At 42.1% G+C, this 20,167-nt stretch overlaps 2 protein-coding genes across 2 annotated transcripts; both read right to left on the bottom strand.

Annotated features, from left to right (window-relative positions):
* Positions 1-7,346: 7,346 nt before the first annotated feature.
* Positions 7,347-15,855, bottom strand: LOC120050647 (solute carrier family 22 member 17-like). The gene is made up of 9 exons (XM_038997227.1): positions 15,850-15,855; positions 14,044-14,147; positions 13,430-13,584; positions 11,297-11,462; positions 10,525-10,640; positions 10,292-10,397; positions 9,446-9,669; positions 8,639-8,750; positions 7,347-8,433 (listed from the first exon to the last, which is right to left on the bottom strand). The coding sequence occupies exons 1-9, from the start codon at positions 15,853-15,855 to the stop codon at positions 8,157-8,159; spliced, it is 1,266 nt and encodes a 421-aa protein (XP_038853155.1). The 3' UTR covers positions 7,347-8,156.
* Positions 15,856-16,103: 248 nt separating this feature from the next.
* LOC120050368 (pistil-specific extensin-like protein) lies at positions 16,104-18,146 on the bottom strand. The gene is made up of 2 exons (XM_038996953.1): positions 17,684-18,146; positions 16,104-16,765 (listed from the first exon to the last, which is right to left on the bottom strand). Exon 2 carries the CDS (start codon positions 16,705-16,707, stop codon positions 16,210-16,212), a length of 498 nt encoding a protein of 165 aa, XP_038852881.1. The 5' UTR covers positions 16,708-16,765; positions 17,684-18,146; the 3' UTR covers positions 16,104-16,209.
* Between the last annotated feature and the right edge of the window lie 2,021 nt (positions 18,147-20,167).

Below are 20,167 nucleotides of genomic sequence, written 5' to 3'. Positions count from 1 at the left end.
TTGGTACCCTTCCTCAGATCTGTGCCTCTACACAATCCTGTCTCGGACCTCTACGGACAATTCCTTCGACCTCATGGCTTGGTTTTTGCTCTGACATGCACTGTCAACTGAGGGACCTTAGTGTGTGTGTGTCTTTCCAAATCATGTCCAATAAATTGAATTTACCACATGTGGACTTCAATCAAGTTGTAGAAATATCTCAAGGATGATCAATGGAAACAGGATGCACCTGAGCTCAATTTCGAGTCTCATAGCAAAGGATCTGAATACTTATGTAAATAAGGTATCTCTGTTTTTCTATCTTTAATATATTTCTTAAAACTTCGAAATACCTGTTTTCGCTTTGTCATTAAGGGGTATTGGGAGGGGGAAAAAACTTGAATTTAATCAATTTTGGAATAAGGCTGTAACTTAACAAAATGTGTAAAAGGGAAAGGGTCTGAATACTTTCCGAATGCACTATACAGTATAGTCTTGTGAGTGTACATAGAGTCAGTGCAAGATAAGGTCACTGCAGACAGTCCAGGTAACCATTAACTATTACAGTGAAGGCGGAATTGCCGTGCAATCTGACGTAAGACAATGGGGAGCTGGCACATGCTCCTGGGCATGGGAAACGTCTGGAGTCACCCATACACTGGTAGACTGTTCGAATAGTATAATAAATATCAGAGGACCAGTAGCTTCATCAATATTTATATACATAAGGTAAAAGCATTACCTCAGATTTATTGAGGTTTAACAGAAGTAATGTACAGGTTATGGGAAATAGAATTGAGATGAAATATAGAACAGAGAAGAAAAAAAAAATCCTACATATACACTACCGTTTGGGGTCACTTAGAAATGTCCTTGTTTTTGAAAGAAAAACAAATTTTTTGTCCATTAATAACATCAAATTGATCAAATACAGTGTAGACATTGTTAATGTTGTAAACAACTATTTTAGCTGGAAACAGCTGATTTTGAAAGGAATATCTACATAGGCGTACAGAGGCCCATTATAAGCAACCATCACTCCTGTGTTCCAATGGCAAGTTGTGTTAGCTAATCCAAGTTTATCATTTTAAAAGGCTAATTGATCATTAGAAAACCCTTTTGCAATTATGTTAGCACAGCTGAAAACTGTTGTTCTGATTAAAGAAGCAATAAAACTGGCCTTCTTTAGACTAGTTGAGTATCTGGAGCATCAGCATTTGTGGGTTCGATTACAGGCTCAAAATGGCCAGAAACAAAGAACTTTCTTCTGAAACTCGTCAGTCTAATCTTGTTCTAAGAAATGAAGGCTATTCCATGCGAGAAATTGTCAAGAAACTGAAGATCTCGTCCACGCTGTGTACTACTCCCTTCAAGGACAGAGCAAACTGGTTCTAACCAGAATAGAGAGAGGAGTGGGAGGCCCCGGTGCACAACTGAGCAAGAATTCAAGTACATTAGAGTGTGTAGTTTGAGAAACAGACGCCTCACAAGTCCTCAACTGGCAGCTTCATTAAATAGTACCCGCAAAACACCAGTATCATCGTCAACAGTGAAGCGGCGACTCCGGGATGCTGGCCTTCTAGGCAGAGTTCCTCTGTCCAGTGTCTGTGTTCTTTTGCCTATCTTAATCTTTTATTTTTATTGGCCAGTCTGAGATATGGCTTTTTCTTTGCAACTCTGCCTAGAAGGCCAGCATCCCAGAGTCGCCTCTTCACTGTTGATGTTGAGACTGGTGTTTTGCGGGTACTATTTAATGAAGCTGCCAGTTGAGGACTTGTGAGGCGTCTTTTTCTCAATCTAGACACTCTAATGTACTTGTCCTCTTGCTCAGTTGTGCACCGGGGCCTCCCACTCCTCTTTCTATTCTGGTTATAGCCAGTTTGCACTGTTCTGTGAAGGGAGTAGTACACAGTGTTGTACGAGATCTTCAGTTTCTTGGCAATTTCTTGCATGGAATAGCCTTAATTTCTCAGAACAAGAGTAGACTGACGAGTTTCAGAAGAAAGTTCTTTGTTTTTAGCCATTTTGAGCCTGTAATCGAACCCAATTCGTTCCAGTCATTGGCAGCAGAGAACTGGAAGGAATGGCGGCCAAAGGAGGAATTGGCTTTGGGGGTGACCAGTGAAATATACCTGCTGGAGCACGTGCTACGGGTGGGTGCTGCTATGGTGACCAGTGAGCTGAGATAAGGCGGGGCTTAGTAGAAGCTCAAATTGTTTGGGCACAAATGCTCATGCTCCAGATACTCAACTAGTCTAAAGAAGGCCAGTTTTATTGCTTCTTTAATCAGAACAACAGTTTTCAGCTGTGCTAACATAATTGCAAAAGGGTTTTCTTTTAAAATGATAAACTTGGATTAGCTAACACAACGTGCCATTGGAACACAGGAGTGATGGTTGCTGATAATGGGGCTCTGTACGCCCGTGTAGATATTCCATAAAAAATCTGCAGTTTCCTGCTACAATAGTCATTTACAACATTAACAATGTCTACACTGTATTTGTGATCAATTTGATGTTATTTTAATGGGCCCAAAAAATTGCTTTTCTTTCAAAAACAAGGAAATGTCTAAAAGTGACCCCAAACTTTAAAACGGTAGTGTACATACAACATTCCTTACCCCCAGACACCCAGTACCAGTTAACAATATAACTACAGTGAGACAAAGAAAAGTCTATGCTGGCTATGTATGCAATTACAACACAATATGAGCCCCATACACTCTTAGAAAATAAGGTGGTAACTAGAACCATAAATGGTTCTTCAATTGTCCCCATAAGAGAACCCTCTGAAAATAATTACTTTTGTTCCATGTAGAATCCTTTCACTAATAAAAGGTTTAACGTGGAGCTGTTTCACCACTAAAGGGTTTTAAGTAGAATATTGTTAAGCACAAAAGGCTTCAACCTGGAATCAAAAAGGGTTCTCCTATGGGAACAAACGAAGAACCCTTTTTTTCTAAGAGTGTGTTACAGGAATTACTCCATATGAAAGACACAGATGCAGAAACACTGACCTTTCCATTCTGTCTCTGTCCTCACAGTGTTCCCATGGTAGTGGAGCCCAGACATACTCGAACTCCCGAGTCAGCAGAAGTTCCACACAACAGGTTATGGGATGATGTTTACATTTCAGCTAGTATTACTCCAAATAAAGAAATGCTAACTGGGAAGTTCTCTTGTTGAAGTAGCTTTAGGTTACCCTGTTTAAACCATAGAGCCTGATCCATATGTTTTGTCAGGGCTTTCTCTGGAAAACACGACAGACGAAGCAATACATGCTAGATGACAGTAATGACACTGACACAGTGACAGTGATGTGCCAGTGATTGACTAGTAGATGGATGGATGAAGGGAGAGTTTGACAGACATAGCGTTGAGTGACCTCTGTAAAGGGAGGGAGATAAGGGCAAATAATGAGACAGTGATGAAGGTGAAATGATAGGCACATGCAATGGGGCAGGCAAGACATGCTAACATCCAGTACTCATCCCAGATCCAGAGGAGGCTGTTAGATGTGACACATGGTAGAGGTCAGATTTATACCCCTAGCTGCCCAGCCCTATAAGGCCAAGGACACAGTAGCCATTGCCCCTGCCTAGCCCCTAAATCCATTGGATTACCCTTTCATCCATCCATTCATCCATTACCCAAAGGGGCCATTCCTGGGCCATGGTCTGACTATTCCCAAAGTGTGTTGTCACTAGTATCTGGGACAGTGTCCAGGAATGCAGGATATTTTCTGTGTCATCTGCCTTATCTGGGTTGGACGTAGACCACAGGACATTGGTGGCACCTGAATTGGGGAGGATGGGCTCGTGGTAATGGCTGGAGCGGAATAGGTGGAATGGTATCAATTAAAGTCAAAGAAAAAGCAGAACATGTCCCATCATGCTTTACCCAATACTCACCATTGGGGAAGGCATTTAAGGACATTATCAGGAAGAACTGGTACATTATTGATACTGACCCACAATTGAAACCCATTTTTAAATATCCCCCATGTATGGTCTTTAAAAGACCCCAAACGAGGGAGATATTGTGGTTAAATCTGATTACCCACCAGAGAAAAGGGAAACTTTCTTGGACAAGGTTCCGGAGGGTAATTACAAATGTGGCCAATGTGCTCAATGCAACTTCACGTACAAATGCAACTCATTTACCCACCCCTGCACAGGACAAAGATTTAAGATCAAAGGCATGATTACCTGCATGTCCACCAATGTTATTTACATTTCGAAATGTCCTTGTGGTCTGTCTTACATAGGAAAAACCGGTAGAAGCCTTAAGACCCGGATCAGTGAGCACCGCAGCAACATACGGACAGGCGAGACAAAACAATCTGGTCGCTGTTCATTTTGTACAAGCTGGACATCCCATTAGTTCTCTGAGATACATTGGAGTAGAAATGGTCAAGATCTCACGTAGGGGACGGGACATTGAGAGGAAACCTCTTCAAAGGGAATCTTTCTGGATCCACAGGCTCAACACACTGTCTTCTCTTGGCCTTAACGAGGAGTTTGACTTGAAACCATTTTATAGTTTCAATATATCCAAATTGTGTTTAAAAAAAAATCCTAATTGAATATTGTATGTGTATGTATAATACGGTAAACATTGATCACATTCCCTGTGTATGATCATATATTTTGATACATTGAATGTTAATATTGTGAAACTATGTTATACATTTTTTACCTCCTGTTTCAAGAAGTGATGTCACTGAGTACTGCCCCTGTATATAGGACCTTCCACCCCCGCCTGGGACATGGATGCCTGATGAAGACCTAAGGGTCGAAATGTTGTTGTAAATAAATATCACCTGGGAGCATGAACAGCGGCGCGCAGCGTTTTCCTTTCTGTTTTCCCTGAGTTTGCCTACAACTCCAGCACCTGCGGAAACTACCTGGATGTGCGTATGTTCTTCAGCTTTTGTACACCAAATACATCAAACACATGGTTGGATGCCATTCCATTCACCCCATTCCAGCCATTACAATTAGCTGTCCTCCCCTCAGCAGCCTTCACTGATTGTAGACGAATAAAAGTCAACTTTTATCCAATGTAAAAAAACACAATTTCAAATGTTGCTACATAAGACCGATTTGAGCTGGTCGTCACATATTTTATTGGCGGTTTCCTTTTTTTTGTGCAAGAAAAAAATAAAACATGCCACCTGGTGGCAGACAAGCCACACAACACCCATAAACAACAAATTCATACAATAAGAAGTAAAACATTAACATACAATTGACAGCTTAACAAGGAGCAATAATAGGGATACAGTTGATTCGGGTCCTTTAAGGCACCAGCTAGGTTGTGATTGTGAGCTTGGGCTAGGACACAAGTGTGACGCATATGCTGTATATATTAGAAGCCTGTACACATCCGGAACGATGCACCCATTTAATTTAATTTTCCTAACCCAAGCTCACAATCACAACCTAGCTGGTGCCGTAAAGGACCCGAATCAAAGGAATCACTATTATTGCTCCTTGTTAAGCTGTCAATTGTATATTAATGTTTTACTTCTTATTGTATGAAGTTGTTGTTTATGGGTGTTGTGTGTCTTGTCTGCCACCAGGTGGCATGTTTAATTTTTTTCTTGCACAAAAAAAAGGAAATCGCCAATAAAATATGTGACCGACCAGCTCAAATCGGTCTTATGTAGCAACATTTGAAATTGTGTTTTTTACATTGGATAAAAGTAGAGACTTTTATTGAGGAACAATGGGAAAGTAATTTTGCTTTGAAAGTTGATTAACTTGTAAACTCGCTTTTGAGAAAACGGCCTTTGAATTGTTTGCTACTACTATTGGAGAACTCTTCTTTGTCTACACTCATTCAGCATCGTTCACACCCTCTTAAGCTTTAGCCCCATCCATCTCTTTAAGGGTTGATCCGAGCGTTCTGTCCTAGCAGTCAAGCACCCAAGCTAACATGCTAGCTACTTCCAGACACAAATAAGAGAACAACTCACTAAACATTACTCGCCCTTGCAAAGAAATAGAAGTAAACAGCAGCCAGCTTGTCTCTGGACACATGCACATCTTTTTTTAGTGTCACTGTTTTTGTTATTGGTTGACAAGAGCAGTTGAACTGGTGTCAGCAATGTTTTGCAAGGTAATAAAGATGATTATATCATTGCCGGCCAGCATTCAATAACACTGAAATTATGTTACTGTCACAAAAACACAATCTGGCCACCAGTCATGTTAAAAAATCTATTTACGTTGTTTTCTGGGGGGGGAACGGTGTACAAAACAAAAAGTCAATGATACAATGTTAAAGGACTTAAAGGACATGTACAAGATCAATATGATGTGGGGCTGTTAGCTTTCTGACGACATCAATACACAGACAAGACACATAACAGCCCATTGTTTACTTAACATTTTATTTTCAATTAAATCAGGTTCAAGTTATTTACATAATTACATTGCTGGATTACTTAACAGATAATCTTAAGCAAACAGCATTGTCTAAAATTGTATTACTATTGTCAAGTTATTAATAGTTATTTTCATCATCAATAATATCAATATTAATATTATAATTGTTGAGTGCATTGTAAAGAAACTACCAAAGACCGGCAGAGGGAGGTGTTTCGGTAGGTAAGTGTATTTTTCCCTCCCTAACTTCAAACCCCATCCTGCCTAGCCCTCACCTCTGCCCTCCGCTCAGAGAAGGCTGTGGAATAGATTCAGTGAAAGTCACTATACATGACCTACCATTCATTTCTATTGGGTACAACATAATCTGAAAACACAACCAAAACAAACTGCAAATGCATCCAACAAGTTTGTATAGTTACCAGCACGGTGTATTCATTGCGTGCTACAAATATGGGGTCAAATACTACATTTTTGACTAAATGTAATACACTATAAGTTAATTTGTCCAAATACTTATGACACCTTCATATGGGGGGGACTAGTTTTAATTTCTAAACGGTAAAACAGACATGTATGAAAATAACCTTAAATAAAAGGTGACATTATCTACTGTCGCCTCATATGAAACATTTGATCTCAAAATGCTGGAGTATAAAGCCAAATGAAAAGTTTCAGCTTCACTGTCTAAATAAACACATAGGGGAGTGTAAAGGTGTGTCCATCCATTCTCTACCATACATGTCTATTTACACAAGGTTTTCAGCTCTGAATACACAGGCACTCTATCATCTCTTCCTATGTCTTCAGAGGAGCCTACAGTAAGGTGGGTCTGAGAGCAGAGACAAGACCATCAAGATTAATGACCCATAAACAGTATTGGCTCCAGGCCACATCTGAAAATGTAATTCATATAATTTTATCACATCCAATCAAGTTTGAGGAACTACAGTACATTAAAATGTAATTTTCTCTCTTTTTTATCAACTGATTGTAGGAGGACGTCTATTACTATTTATTTGATGCAAGTTCACAACGTTTCCTCAAACTACTCTCTATTATAACGTTACTCAATTCATCTTCAGTCGATCAATATTATTTTCCCCATTGCCTTTAAGAGCAGTAGACAGATGTGCTCTATCATCTTGGCTAAGTGCCATGCTTTTGCACAGTACAAAAGCACTCTGCCAAGATCCAGCACTATGTAACAAAACTCCTACTGTTTTTATCAACAGATAAGCCAGCATTCATTAAGTTAAAGAAACTAGGTTTATGGTATTTACAGGGCAGTAGATCTGCCTCTGTGAGCTGTGTGTGATGCCATGCTCTGTCAGATCATACACATCAAAGGTGGGCGTTCTGGAGCATAAGCATGAAGCAGCTGATGCCCTTCCCTGACACGCAGGCCTTATAGGAAAGGTGGGGGGGACAGGTCACTGCATGACGAGCACTCTCCACGCCGCCATCCGACCAGGGCCACACATACGCGTGCGCATATACACAGTCACGTACACACACACACTCACTTCATTGGCAGAAATGGAGACAGACGAACGACGTATGGCCGCCCCACCCACACTCCTGTGTTAGGAATGACTAGAAAATTATATGTTAGGAAGAGTAGAGTGTGTGGTTGATTCTACCATCTCCCTTCACTGGCTCTCTACACAACCATCTTAACCAGACAGCACTTCTCCCTCTTCATTTTCACCCATCTTCCTTTCTGCAGCATGGACCTGGTGACACTCTGGGCTGGCGTTATGACTGATGTGTGACGTTTGGGCGGCTAGGTCTCTGGGTTGGGGGTGGCCAGCAGGGGAACGTTGTCCCTCCTCCTCCTGCCCAGCGGGGGGCGTCGGTACTGCTCCCCATCGGCCAGCGTCTGGGGCAGGGGTTTCCTCTTGCTCTCGGGCAGCAGCAGGATGGAGAGCACGGCCAGCAGGGCCAGGGAGGAGTACACCACGTGGTGCAGGAAGTAGCCGTAGTGGTTGCGCAGGTCCATGAGGGGCGAGGTGAGGCGGCCCACGCAGCCCAGGGCCAACACCGTGCCCACGCCACTGCCCCTGGACAAGAGGGTAAGGTCAAAGGTCAGTGATTTCCAAAAGAGGAAGGGCCAGGGAAGAGAGATAATGCGAGAACCAAGCCTGACATTACACCCATTCACATTGAAGTCTAACATGCCTTTAAGGCCTAATAATACACCTAATACAAAGAACAAGCCTAGATCATGAAGACTCATGTGACAGTCTATGAGTTGCTGGTCCTTACCTGATGATGGTGGGCATGATCTCTGCAGTGAAGAGGACACAGAGAGAGGCAGCCGCCTGGGAGGAGAAAAGTCCCATCACTGAGAACACAGTGATGGCCGCCTCACTTAGATCTAAGAGAGGGACAGGAGGGAGAGTTAACTTAGCACTGGACTCCCCAGGCTCTGACTGGCTTGTGATTACAGCTGAAACTGAGACATGGCTTTGATTTTACTGCCATTGCAGTGTCCTACATGAACTGAAATACCACCATTCAGCCACAAGGTGGCACCATGCAAAGAGGATCTGTGCTTCCAGTAATGAATGTCCATTGAAAACTTATGGAGTCGTAACTATACTGAACAAAAATATAAACACAACATGTAAAGTGTTGGTCCCATGTTTCATGAGATGAAATAAAAGAGTCCAGAAATATTCCATAGGCACAAAAAGCTTATTTTTCTCAAATTGTGTGCACAAATTTGTTTACATCCCAGTTAGTGTGCATTTCTCCTTTGTCAAGATAATCCATCCACCTGACAGGTGTGGCATATAAAGAAGCTGATTAAACAGCATGATCCTTACACAGGTGCACCTTGGTGCTGGGGACAATAAAAGCGCACTCTAAAATGTACAGTTTTGTCACACAACACAATGCCACAGATGTCTCAAGTTTTGAGGGAGCGTGCAATTGGCATGCTGACTGCAGGAATGTCCAACAGAGCTGTTGCCAGAGAATTGGATGTTCATTTCTCTACGCACGCAGCTTAGAGGAAACAGGGGACATTACATCTATTAAGGGCAACTTCCACATTGAGCACCAACTTACACTCCATCAGTCCGAGGAGAATCAGAGATGCCAGCCCTGTCATTGTCATGGCGAGGAGCAGGATACCACGGCGACCACACCTGTTCACGGTTGCCCATAACAACAGCCAGGCCCCTCCTCCAGCACAGACGGACAGCAGATAGGTCCAATAGAAGCTGGGGGCAGTGCCTCTGACATCACCCCGAAATGAGCTGTAACAATGACTAATGCCATGGGAAATGAACCTGACAGACAACAGGAGAGAGATGGAGATGGAAAATCATGGTCTGTTTGGCAACTACTATACTCCTATGTGTGCTTACCAGTACAATGTTGATAAAAGCAAGGGCAAACCTTTACATTAGGTTGTTTGTATCTAAGTGTGGCATACATACTGATACTACTATGTTTGGTTACCAGAATGTTGTTACTACTTGAAATGAGTAACTGGTGCAGTTACTGAGTAGTTACATGTAATTAAACAAAGAACTTAAACTTTCATGTAACTACTGTAGTACTACTAATACTACTATGCGTGCAACTATTTAAGGCTAAAATCATAAATTGAAACAATAACAAAGCAGCCACCCCACCTGTGTGTTGGTGAAAAGCTAAGGGATAGACCTGGGGAAATGTAACCACTCTCAAATTCATAGACGGAGCTATGGATGCAAGGACTGACCATCCATGATATCAAAATTATTGTTGTAACCATCTTTTGAAACTATACCGTGTTTGTTTACATACATTTTGTTTACAATTAATTGAAAAAAGTCCAAAAATGGATGTAGCAACTAAGGAATCCAGCTTTAAAGTGTGACCAAACGTGTGAGGGCTAACTTCAAATGACACAGTTAGGTGACTTACGAGGTGAAGCCGAGCACACACATGTTTTTCCAGATGTTCCTGCTGTGTACAAGCTCTGGGAAGGACAGGTGGGGGTAAGTAGAGGGAGACGGCTCCGAGTCCAACTCTGCAATAATGACAACAATGTCACACCACCATGTCACAGTGGAGGCATCAGCGGAGACGTTTTCAAACAATAGACAGCAAATCTCATGAAAAGACCAATGCAGAAAGACAAAATGGTTCCCACACACCTGTGAAGCTCTCGTCATCCCTCTCTCTATCTCTTCTTTCACTGAAGAAATTCAGATCAGCTGATCTCTCAGAGAGAAGAAGCCAGCGAGGAGACTCAGGAAATACTCCTGGAATACTGAAACAAAACAGACATTTTCATGTAAATTCCTAGCTTCCATATTACTATATTCTCTCTCCTGGAACAGCAATGTTGTTATATTAAAATGAAAAAAATAGGAATATGCCACTTAAAGGACGCATTTATCTGAAAGAGACTTTTACAGTCATGCGTGCCCACTACAGAATCGAACCCACTATCCTGGCGTTGCAAGCACCATGCTCTACCAACTGACAGAGGACTGCATTTTATTTTCTCTGTGTTAAATTTGCTATTTGCAATAAAAAGTAATGCTATGAAACAAAAGGCGGCAGGTAGGCTTGCGGCTAAGAGCGTTGAGCCAGTAACTGAAAGGTTGCAGGTTTGAATCCCCGAGCCAACTAGGTGAAAAATCTGCCGATATGCCCTTGAGCAAGGCAATTAACCCTAATTGCTCCTGTAAGTCACTCTGGATAAGAGTGTCTGCTAAAATGTAAACGTAAGAACACTGCACCTCGAAGAAAAATGCTAATGTATTCTGACTTGAACTAATTGCTGAATGAAACAGGGGGCTTTAAGTCAATACAATGCTCTCAACAAGTTAGTTTGCTTTAAGGTCTTTAATCAAATTACTACCATATTCCGCATTCCCTTGTGTATAGGTTTCTGTCCTCCAACACAGCACACACACTCACCCATAGGTGAGGAACAGAGAGAGTGGTGCAGCCCCAGCTCCGAGTAAGCCCCTCCAGGACTGGCAAGACAGAGCAACACCCAGCAACAGCAGCTCCCCAGAAACCGTAGTTAGTCCTGCCACCATGGTGACCAGGAGACGCAGTGAGGGATCACAGAGTTCAAGACCTGTCAATCAAACAAACAGAACAATGAATGATTACAGACACAACAATGTTGTACAATTAGTAAACAGGTTTGGTCTTTGGTCAATTCTCAAAATAGTTTTAAGATGCAGTAGTGTTTTGATGCTATTATTTAGAGCCTTGTGTACTATGGCAGGGGTTCCCAAACGTTTTCACTCGCGGCCCCTCCCATGGCGTGCAAATACAATTTTGCAGTTTTAAAGCAAATTTTCTTGCAATTCTATACATTTCAACATGTCTAATGTGTAGTCGTGATATTTGAGTGACAAAAAAATTATCTATGGGCTAAAAAACCGACATAAAAAAATGCTAGCTGACATGGGCTAGTTGATCTGGATATTTCTGACAAGTTATGAATAGCTCTCTAAGGTACAGTGCCTTCGGAAAGTATTCAGACCCCTTGACTTTTTCCGCATTTTGTTACGTAACAGCGCTATTCTAAAATGGATTAAATAAAAATCTCAGTAATCTACACACAATACCCGATAATAACAAAGAGAAAACGTATTTATTGAAAATAAAACACAGAAATACCTTATTTACCTAAGTTTCACCCTTTGCTATGAGATTTGAAATTGAGTTCAGGTGCAACCTGTTTCCATTGATCATACTTAAGATGTTTTTACAAATTGATTGGACATGATTTGGAAAGGCACACACCTGTCAAAATAAGGTCCCACAGTTGACAGTGCATGTCAGAGCAAAAACCAAGCCATGAGGTCGAAGGAATTGTCCGTAGAGGTCCGAGACAGGATTGTATCAAGGCACAGATCTGGGGAAGGTTACCAAAACATTTCTGCAGGATTGAAGGTCCCCAAGAACACAGTGGCCTCCATCATTCTTAAATGGAAGAAGTTTGGAACCACCAAGACTCTTCCTAGAGCTGGCCATCCGGCCAACCTGAGCAATCGGGGGAGAAGGGCCTTGGTCAGGGAGGTGACCAAGAACCTGATGGTCACTCTGACAGAGCTCCAGAGTTCCTCTGTGGAGATGGGAGAACCTTCCAGAAGGACAACCTTCTCTGCAGCACTCCACCAATCAGGCCTTTATGGTAGAGTGGCCAGACAGAAGCCACTCCTCAGTAAAAGGCACATGACAGCCCGCTTGGAGTTTGCCAAAAGGCACCTAAAGACTCTCAGATGATGAGACACAAGATTCTCTGGTCTGATGAAACCAAGATTGAACTCCTTGGCCTGAATGACAAGCGTCACTTCTGGCGGAAACCTGGCACCATCCCTACAGTGAAGCATGGTGGTGGCAGCATCATGCTGTGGGGGTGTTTTTCAGCGGCAGGAACTGGAAAACTAGTTAGGATCGAGGCAAAGATAAACGGAGCAAAGTACAGAGAGATCCTTGATGAAAACCTGCTCCAGAGTGCTCGGGACCTCAGACTGAGGCGAAGGTTCACCTTCCAACAGGACAACAACCCTAAGCACACAGCCAAGACAACACAGGAGTGGCTTCGGGACAAGTCTCATACCCAAGAAGACTTGAGGCTGTAATCGCTGCCAAAGGTGCTTCAACAAAGTACTGAGTAAAGGGTCTGAATAATTATGTAAATGTGAAATTTCCTTATTTATTTATTATTATTATTTATTTTTAATTCTAAATCCTGTTTTTTCTTTGTCATTATGGAGTATGGTGTGTAGATTGATGAGGGGGAAAAAAAGATTTAATCAATTTTAGATTAAGGCTGTAACCTAACAAAATGTGGAAAAAGTCAAGGGGTCTGAATACTTTGTGAAGGCACTGAATGCAATGACTTACATGACAAGAAGAACTATCCAATTTCAAAATCGCACCTTGTGCATTCTACTACTCCAACTTTCAAGAGTACATTTAAAGCCAGACTGAGTTCCTTTGGGGGGGGGGGGTGCACCCCCCTCTGCCGACCCTTCGCACAGTTTGGAAACCACTGTACTATGGCATCAGTATCTGGATAGTACTCACGTGTGATGTAAAGCGTGAGGTAGACACCAGCACTAGCAGCAGCCAGGCAAAAGCGCATGACAATAAAGATAGGGGGGGAGGTAGAGACGCACACAAGCACGCCAAATACCACCGAGAGGGTTAGCGAGGTGAGCAGTGTCTTCAACCTGCCCAGTCTGAGAAAAAAACAAGGAAGAGAAAATACAAAGATCTTAGGGCATAAGCAGAGGCCTCCGAACACCATGGGCCAGTTTCATGGAAATTAAAGCCAGGCGTAGGCCTCGTAAACATTCCTGGATTAAGCTAGTAATGAACCAGGGTCATTTTAGATCAAATGTTTTGTAATGACCATGTACATACATAGTAAAATACATATTATGGACACCTATTGTATATTCCCAGACTTTATCAGGACTGAGACAACAAATATACTCAAACCATGTTCATTCCACCACATTTTTAGGACCACTGTCTGGATTCAAGTGCAGTCTAAGCCTGAGTTAGTGAAACTGTCGCCGAAAGCGTCATTCTTGTTTGCTAATTCAATTGGCTTCATCTGACTCTCAATCCTCAAGAGGTCTCACCCCCCTAGTCTAACCCTCACCTTTTCCTTTGTATTTCTAGTGTCATCTTACCTGTCAGCAGCAAAGCCCAGTCCCAGGCATCCTGTCAGAACACCCAGGATGAAGGACACCTCCTCGACTGGGACCAGCCAGTACTGACCACACACTAAATCCCACTGGGAGAGGAGAGAGAAGGAAGGAGGTGGAAAACCAACAAAAGGTTACAGAAAGAGAAGAGAGGGAGGTAGACATATGTTTTGTTACGCACAATCATTCCATCAATAGGACATTGTTCCAGGTAATACAAAACAACTAATTTCAACCAAACTACACTATATTGAAATGTTATTTCAATCATTTCCATTTTGTTGGAAATAACTTGAGCATGGCTTTGTTATTACATCTGAAGTGCTCCATTGGTGCATTCGCTACTGTTGAAAGCTAAGTGATTACAATGAGATAGCATAGTTTCTGGGCAGAGTCAGGAAGCTGCTGCTAACAATGCCTTATGTAATAGGACCCTATACAGGGACGCATGAAGAGCCTGTCACATACTATCACTCATCCTATCCCTGGTTCGGCATGGCTGAACTATATACACTGAACAAAAATATAAACGCAACACGTAAAGTGCGGGTCCCTTGTTTCAAGACCCCAGAAATGTTCCATAAGCACAAAAAGCTTATTTTTCTCAAATGTTGTGCACAAATTTGTTTACATCCCTGTTAGTGAGCATTTTATCCTTTGTCAAGATAATCCATTCACCTGACAGGTGTGGTATATCAAGAAGCTGATTAAACAGGTGCACCTTGTGCTGGGGACAATAAAATGCCACTCTAAAATAAGCAGTTTTGTCACACAACACAATTCCACAGATGTCTCAAGTTTTGAGGGAGCGTCCAATTGGCATGCTGACTGTAGGAATGTCCACCAGAGCTGTTTCCAGTTAATTTTATGTTAATTTCTCTACCATAAGCCGCCTCCAACATCGTTTTAGAGAATTTGTCAGTATGTCCAACCGGCCTCACAACCGGCCCACGCCAGCCCAGGACTATGTCTGTCTGCAATAAAGCCCTTTTTTGGGAAAAACTCATTCTGATTGGCTGGGCCTATGCCCTCCCAGGCCCACCCATTACTGCACCCCTGCCCAGTCATGTGAAATCCATAGATTAGGGCATTATTTATTTATTTAAATTGACTGATTTCCTATTATGAACTGTAATTTAGCAAAATCTTTGAAAATGTTGCATATTGCATTTATATTTTTGTTCAGTATAGTTACCTCACAAATGATAGCATTCATATGGACGACGTGCTTGGAAAAAATAAGAAATGCCAAACTTGCACACAAACAAGTTCACAAACTGCCCAAACCAGTTATGAACATGAATCAAAAGCATTATAATACCCTTGGCCCTAGACCTACGCCTTCTGTTTCTTCCCTCTTATACTAAAACCTCAATGTCAAATGAGCATATAGACGTCTGCCCTGACAATTCTACTACAAAATGGTGTTACAAGGCATTTGCTTAAAGATGTTTAGTTCAGTATTTCTACTGAAGCCTTATTGATTAATGGTGGAGACTGGTGAGGGCTGTTCTGGCTTCTGTGAGAAGTTGCTGAAGCAGCATAGTGGCGTTATACTGGTCGATCATGACTAAAGATAAAAATACACTCGTAAATCAACCGCTGAATCGAGCCTTCTATTAATGAACAGAGAGACTGGATGATATTCCTGCTGTCTACAAGCACATGGTAAAACCGCTGCAGTAGTCTGTCTCTTAAATTACAATGACTACTTTTGACCAGTGTATGTTTAGCTAACCACAGAGGGCAACGGGCCGACAGAACAGCTTACAGAAGCACCAGGTTTCCCACCCGCATCACTCATGGAATTCAAAACAAATAGAGAGAGAGTCCACAGTGAGCCAAGTGAGAGCTAAATACCTCCATGGGAAATTGTGGGTGTGGTGGACAACAGTTCTGCTAAAGACATTAGGCCTGAAGCGTCATAAGACATTTTATAATAAGTACACACATCATTACTGCTGCAAAGCATTGGATCATGTTTTCTGACACTGAGAGTGCTGTGACTGTCTATGACATTTTTAATCAAAGCAGTGTTAATGGTGAAGGCATTTTTTACCGTGTAAGGGTAGCAGTGCTTCACTTCTTATCAGAATCTACTCAGTAATCCATTATGTAATTTGGATTCTGAGACCGGGATATACAAACTAATCAAGAAAACAATGAGACCGACAAAGTTCCTTGAGGTACCTCAGTAACAATGTTAATTCTCAATCCTTCTGTGACATTGTAGTCCCAGCCAGCATCGCAGTTCTCCACCCTGGACTGGGTACCGTTGATATACTGCTTGCACTGAGACAGCCCTCCGCTGTCCCCCACTCTGCCCCCTTTCTCCCAGGGCAGAGAGGCGTTGAGGACCTGCGGAGCAGGCGAAGGTCCCGGGAGGCGGCAGTGGTGGGGCGAGGCGAGGGTGAGCAGGGGATCCGAGGAGAGAAGGAAGGCCAGGAAGAGATTGGGCAAGAGGGAGAGACAGATGAGCATCCTCTGTTTCTTCCTCCCTAGGGCCAGGACCATCACCTCCCCCGTGGGAGGCAGGGAGGGGGGAAGCGGGAGGGAGGAAGGAGCGGGAGACGAGGGAGTGGGAGAAGAGGGGAGGGGGGGAGGTGGACAGGGGGAAGGGGAGGGGAGGGGGGACTCAGGTGATGTCATGACTGAGGGTCAGAGAGGTTGTGGTCAATCCTGGGTGAGTGGGAAATATGGGAAATATCTGTGGAGGGAAAACATTTTTAAAAAATAATGACACTGACCATGACTACTTTCTCACAAATATATTATTAGCTACAGTGCACCTGCAGAATATGATGAAATAACAACAATTGTTCAGTGAGTGAATGAATCTTCATTCTTATTTATTTACAGACTTAAACAGTCTTTTTTGTTTGTTTTTTAAACTTTTATAGTGCATAATCATAAACCCTGGCAAATTACATCTCCAATCTCATAATAGAGGGAGCAATGCCAACCACATTAAATCATGTTAAGCTTTGTATTACATTGGTGGATATACCCATTCTATTGCTGGGTGAATCACACAGGAAGTGTTTATTTGTAGCATGGCTATACACGTGTAGGGAATACATTATACAGCTGTATCCTATTGCCCAAGATCAAAACAAGGTATTTGGACATGTTGTTTTAAGCCTACACTATCAGCCACAAGTGCACATGGTCTATTATGTTAATATTCTAGGCTGCTACAAGGCCAGGAAGTTCTGCTAAAGGAATTCCAGTTACATAAGAGGCTTTTCAGACAGGGAACAGTGCTGCATGGAAGGAAAAGAGCAAACGCATAGTTTAATAGAGGTAACATAGAGCAACACACAAACCACCAGAAAAAGAACATTCAAGTAACATTGTACGATCTCACTGGGCAAAGACGTCAATTTAACGTCTATTATACGTTGGTTCCACGTAATTTCATTGAAATTAAACAACGTTGATTCAACCTGTGGGATGAATAAATGTCAAGCCTACACTGAAATGGTGGTGTCATATTAGGTCACTGACAAAAAATGCACGCACGCACCTGCCCCGGGCAGACAGACAGCAAAACACATTATTCTGTAAATATACAATATTGTCACAGTTTGGGTGGCATGGGGACAGTAGCAGCAAAATGACTTACCCCTTTCCAGTATTATTATAGTCGTCAGATATTATAATACATCCGGTAGGTTAACGATTGCCCACTGTCACTTTCAAACGTCCGTTTTGGTAAAGCCAAAACATTGCAGGGGATAAAGGGAACAGTGTTCCGAATTGAGTTGGGTTTTCACCGCATTCCCTTTACTCTTCCTATGCGTCTTCTCTCTGTCGGCTGTCGATTATTCCATCCTCCTGTGACATAGGCTACTGTCCCAGGGTAGTATTGTATGAAGCACTGGAAACTAAAGTCATGTCAGAGAAGAAAACGCCGTTTCAACATAGACACCTAATTAAGCAATTTTTGGGCTATATTGTCATGCTCGACTTCTATGGTCCCTGATTTCTAATGTTGTTGCGCGACCTAAGTGTATTGTCCGCCGACATGAAAGAAAGTGTTAAGTAATTAAATAATACATTATTATTTCCGAAATCATCTTAAAGGGGACGGGTGACAGCCATAGTCGAACCGATCCTCTCTGGGACAAAGGGGGTGGAAAACTGCAATGGGGGAAGCGACATTCAGGCTCGTGAGAAATCGGGTGAAATCGTTGAGGAGACCGACGTCCCCTCTTTCACTGTAAATTAAGCCATCTGCCGCATGGTGGGGCCATAATTCATAGATTATTCTCAAGGTTGAAAAAACGCACATTATGAGTTGTACTACACTGAACAAAAATATAAACGCAACATGTAAAGTGTTCCATGTTTCATGAGCTGAAATTAAAAATCCCAGAAATGTTCCATAAGCACAAAAATAGCACAAAAATACTCTAAAATGTTGAGCACAAAGTTGTTTCCATCCCTCTGTAAGTGAGCATTTCTCCTTTGCCAAGATAATCCATCCACCTGACAGGTTTGGCATATCAAGCTGATTAAACAGCATGATCATTACACAGGTGCTGGGGACAATAAAAGGTCACTCTAATGTGCAGTTGTGTCACACAACACAATTCCACAGATGTCTCAAGTTTTGAGGGAGTGTGCAGTTGGCATGCTGACTGCAGGAATGCTCACCAGAGCGGTTGCCAGAGTATTGAATCTTGTTTTAAAGAATTTGGCAGTACATCCAACCGGCCTCACAACCGCAGACCAGTGGTGTAAAGTACTTAAGTAAAAATACTTGAAAGTACTACTTAAGTAGTTTTTTGGGGGTATCTGTACTTTACTTTACTATTTATATTTTTGACAACTTTTACTTTCACTTCACTACATTCCTAAAGAAAATGATGTACTTTTACTCCATATATTTCCCTGACACCCAAAAGTATTTGTTACATTTTGAATGCTTAGCAGGACAGGAAAATTGTCTAATTCACACACTTATCGAGTGAACATTCCCGGTCATCCCTACTGCCTCTGATCTGGCGGACTCACTAAACACATGCTTCATTCGTAGATGATGTCTGAGTGTTGGAGCGTGCCCATGGCTATCCGTAAATTAAAAATTAAAAAACAGAAATGGTGACGTCTGGTTTGCTTAATATAAGGAATTTGAAATGATTTATACTTTTAATTTTGACACTTAAGTATATTTTAGCAATTACATTTACTTTTGATACTTAAGTATATTTAAAACCAAATCCTTTCAGACTTTTACTCAAGTAGGATTTTACTGGGTGACTTTCACTTTTACTTGAGTCATTTTCTATCAAGGTATGTATACTTTTACTCCAAGTATGACAATTGGGTACTTTTTCCAACACTGCCTCAGACCACGTGTATGGTGTCGTATGGGCGAGCTGTTTGCTGATGTCAACATTGTAAACAGAGTGTCCCATGGTGGCGGTGGGGTTATGGTATGCGCAGGCATAAAGTTCGAACAATGAACACAACTGTATTTTATCAATGTCAATTTGAAACCACAGAGATACCGTGCCATTCATCTGCCGCCATCACCTGATGTTTCAGCATGATAATGCACGGCCCCATGTCGCAAGGATCTGTAAACAATTCCTGGATGCTGAAAATGTCTCAGTTCTTCCATGGCCTGCATACTGTAACAGGCTGCAGGGCAGTGTTGCCAACTAATTTTCAGGGTAATTTAGAGGGAAATTGCGTGCATTTTAGCGTTTGAGTCACTTTTCAAAAGTTGCTAAAAGTTCCAAATACATTTTTAAAAGTAGCTACATTTGTTGCTAGGTGCTATTTGAAAAGAAAGTTGCCAGGGTAGTCTGAAAAGTTGCTAAATTGGCATCACTGCTGCAGGGTTAAATGTAACACTGGTCGTAGTCCCCTGCTCAGACGTTTGCATGCATCAACTAATGGTTGTTTGCCACATCATCAACTGTGCCATTGGACACCAGATTGCTCTCACATAATTATGTGGTTAGCTGATATGTAAAATACCTATCCAGGCATTTTAAGATCTGGCAGGGGTCAGCAGCATCTAAGCAGAGGAACACACCAAAAGTCTTCACTGGTAAAGATAAGGGGTAACTGAAAATGATTTGAATCTGATATGAAA

This window comes from Salvelinus namaycush, chromosome 7 (assembly GCF_016432855.1).
Source record: "Salvelinus namaycush isolate Seneca chromosome 7, SaNama_1.0, whole genome shotgun sequence".
Classification (NCBI taxonomy): Eukaryota; Metazoa; Chordata; class Actinopteri; order Salmoniformes; family Salmonidae; genus Salvelinus; species Salvelinus namaycush.
The sequence above is the reverse complement of the archived record's forward strand: the minus strand, read 5'-3'. Positions and strand labels throughout refer to the sequence as shown.